Source organism: Chlamydotis macqueenii, chromosome 1 (assembly GCF_036417535.1).
Source record: "Chlamydotis macqueenii isolate bChlMac1 chromosome 1, bChlMac1.mat, whole genome shotgun sequence".
In the NCBI taxonomy this organism is placed as follows: domain Eukaryota; kingdom Metazoa; phylum Chordata; class Aves; order Otidiformes; family Otididae; genus Chlamydotis; species Chlamydotis macqueenii.
Genome location: NC_141556.1, coordinates 108,327,658 through 108,336,208, shown reverse-complemented (window position 1 = coordinate 108,336,208; position 8,551 = coordinate 108,327,658). Strand labels below are relative to the sequence as shown.

At 38.1% G+C, this 8,551-nt stretch overlaps 1 protein-coding gene across 9 annotated transcripts in view; it reads right to left on the bottom strand.

Annotated features, from left to right (window-relative positions):
• Window positions 1-1,638: 1,638 nt before the first annotated feature.
• The window catches only part of LOC104476468 (multidrug resistance-associated protein 1), a 38,545-nt gene continuing 31,632 nt past the window's right edge, over window positions 1,639-8,551 (bottom strand). For 7 of the 9 annotated variants that reach the window (XM_086763834.1, XM_086763795.1, XM_086763825.1 and 4 more), the window contains 6 exons: window positions 8,417-8,518; window positions 7,370-7,513; window positions 6,575-6,733; window positions 3,902-4,068; window positions 2,796-2,990; window positions 1,639-2,296 (listed from right to left, as the gene is read on the bottom strand). In XM_086763834.1, the coding sequence (XP_086619960.1) occupies window positions 2,185-2,296; window positions 2,796-2,990; window positions 3,902-4,068; window positions 6,575-6,733; window positions 7,370-7,513; window positions 8,417-8,518 (879 nt within the window). In that variant the 3' untranslated portion in view covers window positions 1,639-2,184. The remainder of the gene's footprint in view (window positions 2,297-2,795; window positions 2,991-3,901; window positions 4,069-6,574; window positions 6,734-7,369; window positions 7,514-8,416; window positions 8,519-8,551) is intronic. The other 2 variants (XM_086763801.1, XM_086763819.1) reach the window with 2 other exon arrangements.

The window sequence follows — 8,551 nt, the reverse complement described above, 5'->3', positions numbered from 1 at the left end:
GCGAAGCAGTAGCTCCTCAAAGGGATGAACTGTTGAGTCCCTCATCTTATCTCCAACCAAGTGACAGTAACCTGTGCAGTCAGAAGGCCCTTCAAGAGCAGCCCCAAACTCTGTTTTGATACACTTGTCTTTACTCAGCCTAGCACCTTCTCAGGAGTCTCAGCAGTTAGTGGCCCGTACAGGGCCGAGCCTTTCACAGGCAGTGGGTGCCTATCAGTAGCCCCACAGGATGAGGCTGGGACCTGATCCCCAAACGCCCCGGAGGCATAGGAGAATTGCTGTTTGGAGGAGGAACTGCAGGAGAGTAGAGGCAAGGTATGTGCTGAGCTGACCTGCAGGGCTATGACATGGCTTTGTCCGTGCTGTCAATGGAGTTAGCCAGTGACATTGTGTCTGGTAGGGTGTGTTGGGCACTGCAAAGCCTGAACTTGAGGCAGCCAAGTGGTCCCTCTTTGTTTCTTAGAGCAAGTCTCTTTGACATCAGGTGTGTGAGGAGGGCGGAGGGTGCAGACCCTGGGTGTTATTCTTACTGCAAAATTGCCTTTTCCTGTCTATCCTGAAACCTGTCAGATGGTTTAGCTTGGTAACCTATTGCTGCATGAAGACATACCAGCAGCATATCGTGCTGCTTCTGACGCTGCTGCACCTCCTTTTTCAAAGTGCAGCTGTATGTGAGAACTACATCTTGCCAGAAGAAAAGTGGCTGTTTGGCTTTTGCTAACACTAGTCCACCATTTTCTCTTCTCTCAGACTTTGCAATTATTCAGTCTGCAGCTTTTCCCAACTGTGGTCTGAAGGTACTCTGAAGCTGTAAGGCTATGTTAGTGCACTAGTAAGCACAGAAAACCTTTCTCCCAACAACTAAATAACAATCATAGAATGGTTAGGGTTGGAAGGGACCTTCAAAGATCATCTAGTCCAACCCCCCCGCCCAATTAGATCAGGCTGCTCAGAGCCTCATCCACCCTGGCCTTGAATGTTTCCAGGGATGGGGCATCAACCACCTCTCTGGGCAAGCTGGGCCAGTGTTCTACAACCCTCATTGAAAAAAAAATTTTCCTAATATCCAATCTAAATCTACCTCCCTCTATTTTAAAACCATTAGCCCTCGTCCTATCACAACAGGCCCTGCTGAACAGTATCTCCCCATCTTTCTTGTAGGCCCCCTTGAGGTACTGGAAGGCCTCTATAAGGTCTCCCCAGAGCCTCCTCTTCTCCAGCCTGAACAGCCTGGAACTCTCTCAGCCTGTCCTCATAGGAGAGGTGCTCCAGCCCTCTGATCATCTTTATGGCCCTCCTGTGGTCCACGTCCTTCTTATATTAGGGGCTCTAGAGCTGGATGCAGTACTCCAGGTGGGGTCATGTAAGAGCAGAGCAGAGGGGGAGAATCATCTCCTTGGACCTGCTGGCCCCACTTCTTTTGATGCAGCCCAAGATATAGTTGGCTTTCTGGACTGCAAGTGTGCATTCCTGGCTCATGTTGAGCTACTCATCCACCAGTACTCCCCAAGTCCTTCTCCTCAGGGCTGCTTTCGATCCATTCTCTGCCCAGCCTGTATATGTAGTAATTTTTCCAGTTATTCAGAAATCACAAGGAATTGTTTTTCCTTTTGAATTCAAGGAAATTGGAAAGGAAAATTAAATTAATATGTCAAGTTTATTGCCTCAAGAATTACCTAAGTATATATGCAAATATGCATGTCCTAAAAATCAGTACCAAGTGACATCTGCCTGTATGGTAAGCAGGTTTGGTTTTTATGAATTCACAATCATAATAAGAATGTATTAAGTAAATGAGTATTATGTCAGAGCAACTTAATTAAATACTATTTTAAATTAAAATCAGTGTGTGAATAGCAAGATTTATTTTTCAATCAGTCTTTACGAGTGCAGAGTTAAAATATGCCATGAAAATTACTGCTTCTTTATGTTGTTCCAGTGCCAATATGATCAGAGTGAGTGATTTGTATAAAATCAGAAAGTTACTTTAAGAAACCTGATCAATATATATAGATTGTAGTTTTAGTAAACAGCAATGCTGTGAGGAGCTTTTAAGGAAGCTAGTTATTTTATATGGAATATAAAATATGCCATGTATATATATATATATGGAATGCCAGATATCCCTCAAGAGTTTACTGGAGTAAGGAATTCTTATCCTCATTAAGAATTCATTCATTTTCTTCATGTTCTTATCCCAGCCTCTGCAACCATTTCAGAAAAGGCACCTTTTCGTTGTAACAAATTACGTGGTGTATCATATTCTAGAATCCTTCCCGCATCCAGAACAAGCACTCTACAATGCAAAAGCAGAAAGATTACAGAAGAAAAATCAGCTCTTCAACCATATTTTCCAGTCCTAATATAGGTATCTCTGGATAATGGGAACTCTTAGTTCAAACAAATATCAGTGCACTGGGTAATTCATTGGTTTCTAAATCTAGGAATTCCTACATTTTAAAAAGCCTTTTGAAAATGGCATTTTTGCTTAATTGGTAAAAGTGCTACAATATAGTCCATTTACTCTAGAGAATTAAGTGGTCTTAATAGTAGCTTATACCTGTACCTTAGCACGAGAAATATTACATTAATTCCACGATTAGAAGGGGGAAACAGAACACAGGTTATCGATACTAAATTACAATCGCTGCTTAAACCTTTTGTGATACCTTGATTGTACAGATACAAAGATACTAAGGTAAAAAGTGTTGGAGTATAAACTTTAGTAAGTCTGAAAACTGATGCATTTAAAATGAATTATTTAATTTTAAAATGGCTTACCAAAACTTACTTACCTCTCTGAATCCATTACTGTATGTAACCTGTGGGCTATAGTTAATATTGTGCAGTTGTAAAACTCTCTTTTGATGGTGGACTGCACCAAGTTATCTGTTTCCATGTCAACAGAAGCTGTTGCCTCATCTAGGACCAGAATTTTTGTCTTTCGTAGCAAAACACGGGCCAAGCAGACCAGCTGTCTCTGCCCAACACTGTTAAAAATAGATTTGAGAAGGTCAGGTCAGGGGAGAACAATATAAAGCTAAGATTACTGTGGAGCCTATCTGTTCTAGCTTTCTTAACAACATTTATACTTTTGAAAAAATATTTTGGAAATTTTTATTTCTTCCTGCTCAGCACACCAATAATAGACTCTTAAACACCTGTGGCTGAACTTTGTAGCGTAAACTTAGTCTTGCCTTCAATGTCTATAGTCACATTTTCACATATTCACATTTATTATTTTTAATAAAGTTCAGTGTAAAAGTTTGGATACTTCTATAGGTTAGCTGTGGGGTATGTCTTCTAGAAACTTTCTCCTGAGAATGCTCTGTCAAAAAAATTCAAGTTGATATTCAGTACACTCTATGTAAGACCTGCCCCCTTGCTGCTGAAAGCTTCAGTATTTGTCTCCTAGAGCTTAGGGGTCCTTTTATTTCATGTCACCCTTCTTAGGCAACTATGGGTTAACGTTTTACAAGGAAAAAAATAAGTCACTTTGCCTAAGGAAATAAAACAAAGGAATAAAGCTCTCTGCAGTTTTGCCTTCTTTCCAGGTTTGTGGGATTTGGGTTGGTTTGCTTTGTTTTAATTTAAATAAATGAGCACTTTTCTATCCAAATCTAATTAGGTGGTGCATGAATTGCACCTCCTCGCCTTGTCCCACCCCCACTCATATTCTTGAGCTGAAAATAGTCTACTGCCTTGGCTTCCCATACAGAACAGGCCATAGGAGCTTACCAGTTGGCCACCTGAAAGAAACATGTACAACGAGAATAATTCTACTTAGAATGCCAGAAGTGTAATTTTTATATTGATACTTTCTGAAGTAAATTCTCTGGAAGGAACACATAGTTTTACAGTACCAGAAAATAACTGCAATAGCACTTTCTTGTTTATGTACCTGAGATTCTCACCACCTTCTGAAATCTCATGAAGGAGCTTCTTTGGAAGTGACTGGACAAAATCCTTTAAGTCACACAGTTCCAGTACCTCCCACAGTTCAAGATCAGAGTGTTTTCCAAGTGGATCCAAATTTGACTGTAGTGTTCCAGAAAACAAGACAGGGTCCTAAATAACAGCAGAATGTGAGTGCACAATTCCGACACAAACCTATAAGAGTCTGTCATAAATCTTTACATTAACATTAGTAACTGGGACGTCCAAATAATTTCACAAATTAAGCTTTCCAAGGGAAATTGTAACATTTTGAAGCTGGTGGATGAAAAGACAAAAATCACGTGGGCTCTCAGTGTGCTCAGTTCTTCATTAATGTGAAATACAAAGAGCATAGATTTCTTATGCATCCTCTGTGCTCCTGGTTCTATGGCTGACTAAAGACCTGCCCAGAATCTGGCAATGGCAACAACATATGAATTATTACTATTGTCAAGTTCATGAAGCACTGGATACTACATTCATGAGTACTGTTAAGAAAAATTAGAAGGCTATGATTGTAAGTCAAATAGCCTCAGTTTCCTACAGGAAAGGTGACATATTCAGCAATAAGAAAAAAAGCATTTGTTGCTTAAGTGCTTATTCAATGAGCATCACTAGCTTCTGTGCACTGAATACAGTAGGGGATGTCTGGAAAAGTACATGTAGACTAGTACATGCTGGGATGCATATGGGTCACAGCCAGCACTTAGGACTGTAGAAAGAAGGAGTCAGTTGTTAAGTCTAAACATTCTTCTGGAAGCACACAAAAGCCTTTTTCTTAAAAAGGCAAATTTAAGAAGTCAGTACTTGACAATATATGAATACGTGCACAGATTTATGTTTATTATGTTTTTGGAGGCAGTGAACAAACACAATGACTTAGTGAAGACACAGTGGTTGTGACCCAATAGGTAGACCGTAAAAGGCCAACATGCGAGTAGAACAGTGATAATTTTGAGGGAGCTAGGTGACCAAAAAGGACTGTTAAATTGGTATGAGATCTTGCGCATACTCGTCATTTAAACTTCATGTCACTTGCATAAGGACATCATTAAAATAATTTGTAAATCTGTACTTTAATATGATTGTTAAAAACATATATTTGACTGATGTGAAAAAGTATGTGCACACTGAAAGCTTTGGTATCTTGCTATGGCCCTTTTTCCATCCCAGACTTTTCCTCTTCATCCAGTTCCATTCTCCCAACCTATGCAGTTCAATACTCCATACTCCACCTACTCTCCACAAGCTCCAGTCTCCATTTTTCCACCCTTCCACTTCTAGTTTCCTTGTCTGTCCCACCTTGTTAGTTCACCGAACTTTCCTGTACCTCTCTCAATTTAGTTGCCTTGATGTGGATCCAATATACTCCAACCACAGTAAATCAGACCTGCAACTGCAGCTAAGAAAATACTGTGTCATTTATAACTGTCAGATGTTGTGCAGATTTGTAGAGTATTAGCTGCTTAAACCACCCCCCCCGCCCCCCGAAAAAAAAAAAGTAACAACCAAGCCTGTATGAATTGTTGTGTTTTAAAGTCCTGCAGCATAATCCAATTTGGTCTAGTGTTGTCATTTCTGACCCAAAAGTTACATTGAAACCTGTAAATTTATCATTCTTCTGAGCAAATATATTTCTCAAAGGAAAAGTAGCCAAGGATTTAAAGGAATATAAATATGTATTTTCCTATTCAGCTTGTTCTTGGAAAAACACAAGCTATTTTGTTTTAAATATTAGCCTCATCTCCATGCACTGCCTACGGTAGAGACACACAGGAAATATTACCAGGGTTAAAGCTCCAGAAAAGCTAGGGAAAAAGAGACACCTTCCTTTGAAAAATGTCAGATAAATTTATTACAAATGATGTTAACATCACCCATGCACAAGAATGGCTTTATGAATGGCATTCAAGGAACATGCAAAGAATCTTCAGGTGACCATTAAATTTGTGTTCCAGGTTTTACTTTATACTAGAGCATTTCAACACAAATCAGTTTACTTGCATGAACAGGATCCTAACAATATGTGAACTAATCTTGAGTTTCCTACCCTGTTCTGAAGTAAGCAGGGACAGCTTCACATGACTGAGCATAGCAGATTAATTTAAATGTATATTATATGATTTGTGTATACATCACTTTATTCCCTACATTCCTTAGACATAGAGTTATTCTAAACTCTAGTTTGAAGTCCTGCCTTCAGGTGGGACTTCAAAACATCATATGAGGCTATATACGCACAGATTCTGCAGAACATGAGTTATTCTAGCTAAGACCTTTAAACTAAACCTGGCAAAATAAAACCTAATGTCACACTTCTGGTCTTCCTGTTTTGAGGCTTCTTCTATATAATTGTCAAGATGCAGTTGTGACCTTTTTCAGGATAGCCTTATGCCAGCAGTACTGAAAATCACTGTCTAAACAAATAGCTAAGATTCTCAAATATTCAATTCTAAAAAATGATAGGCCATAACAGAGCCTGTTTTCAAAGATCAGTAAAATGCTGTTGGATTTTATGCCTTTGTGTCTTGGCAGCCTGTAGACTTTGGGGTTATAATTTCTCAAAAAAAAAATAAAATGAAGTGTCTTGTGTTAGGAAAAAAAAAAAAAAAAAAGTTATTTCTAAAACACATCTCACCTGTGGAATAATGTTAAGATTTCCACGTAGGTCATGGAGTCCAATAGTTGATATATCAATTCCATCAACAATTATTTTGCCTTCAGATCCCTCCAGAACTCTAAACAAGCAACTTGCGAGCGTTGATTTACCAGCTCCTGTTCTTCCAACAATTCCAACCTGAAACAGAAACTTTTCTGATAAAGACTATAACTTTCCACGCTACACATTCTATATGAAAAATTACATTGAATTCAGTTTCAACTTTCATTTCAAAACTTCAGTTTCTTTCACCAACATGAAATCCTATAAGCAGATAAAATTGTTTAAAACTCACAATCACAATCACAGCTCTCCCTCAGAAGCTGTACAGCCTAATCCTGGTTCAGTGGGAATCTTTTCCTTTTCCCCTCCCTTTTGTCTAGCACTCCTCATCTCAAACCAATGGCACTAAACTATGTCTTGCTTGGCATTCCTTGATCCCAAATCCAAAGTTGATTAGCACTAATCTGGCAGCATACATAAATATTCAGCACTGTGGACAAGGTTTAATTTCAAATTTGGATCTTCCTTAAAATTGACAAATTCATAAAACATTATCTCAGTTTCTTACAGGGTTAAGAATTTCTACATAGTAGGAGAAAATACTTTTCTCATTTGTCTTTTCTTTAATGTCTTATCCACTTAACATCTTCCCTGTTCAATATCATCTTGCTGTATCGAGTATTGGAGACTCTGCATAAAAAAGATTTTTTAAGTAGAAAGTTGGGAAACAGAATTTTATACCTCTTATTTATTTCTTATTATATACAGTACCTTCTCTTTACTCTGTGTCTGAAATGATAAATCATTCAGGGCTAAACCAAGATCCTTCCTGTACTGAGCCTTGTAGTTAACAAACTCTATTATTCCTCTATCGGGCCACCCCACTGGTGGTCTTTTTGACATTATCCATGGTTCCTGGAATTAAAACCATTGTTATTTCAGTATAAGACAGTAAAAATGTTACCAGTTAATAAAATCATGAGGAAAATTACATACATCTTAAAAAATTCCAGGAGGTTTAGGATAATTCCAGTGCAATACAATGGAAGGGGAACCTACTTTCATGAACTCTGGGCAGAAACATTCCAACTGCTTTTTTTTTAAGGGTTTTGGGTTTAGGTTGTGGGGATTTTAAACAACATCTTCAAACTTATTTTAAAAAGTAAACTCAGTTTAACTGGGTAGTTGCTGATCATCTGATATCTGTTCCATCAATTGACAAGAACTGAATTTAATCTGATGCCAAATCTCCTAGATATTTGAAATTAGTATTTCATGAGAAAAAGTAGAGTAGGAGAGGACAGAAAGATATGAACAAAGGTTAAGAAACATAAACATAGGGTAAAAGAGAATGAAGATGTAGAATAGAGTTTTGTTTCTGAGATAGACCAAGGCTCTTATGCCTCCATACTTGACACAGGCACTACTTTCAGAAAAGCACAATAACCAAGGCAAAACAGTTTGAAACAAATGTTTCTCCAGACATCAGGTAACAGTCAGGGGTCAGATAGGCCTCTTGCCCTCTTAAAATGTGCCTCTTGGTTGCACCTAGCATAGAGAGTTCACCTGAGTTGTAGCTGCATTCATCTTACTACAAAATCTACTGCTAAGAAGGATGCCCAGAAATTTACTGGTCAAAATAGGAATAAAACTACTATGACTATAAATATATTAAAGAAGCTACATATAATTCTCAATGTAAAAAAAGAAAGTATTTAAAAAAATTGTAACCTGCTATTACCACTCACCAATATTAAAGTCAGTCTAAGTTAGTGATTTTCTAGGCACATAAATTAAATAGTCAAGAAGAATGCTCACCTCTTTATCCATTTTTGCATATTCACAAACTCTTTCAATTGAAACTGCATTGGTCTCAATTTCACATGCTTTACGTACCCAGAAATTTAGACTCTGAATTATCTAAGGAAATAGATGCATTGTAGAAAGTAAAAA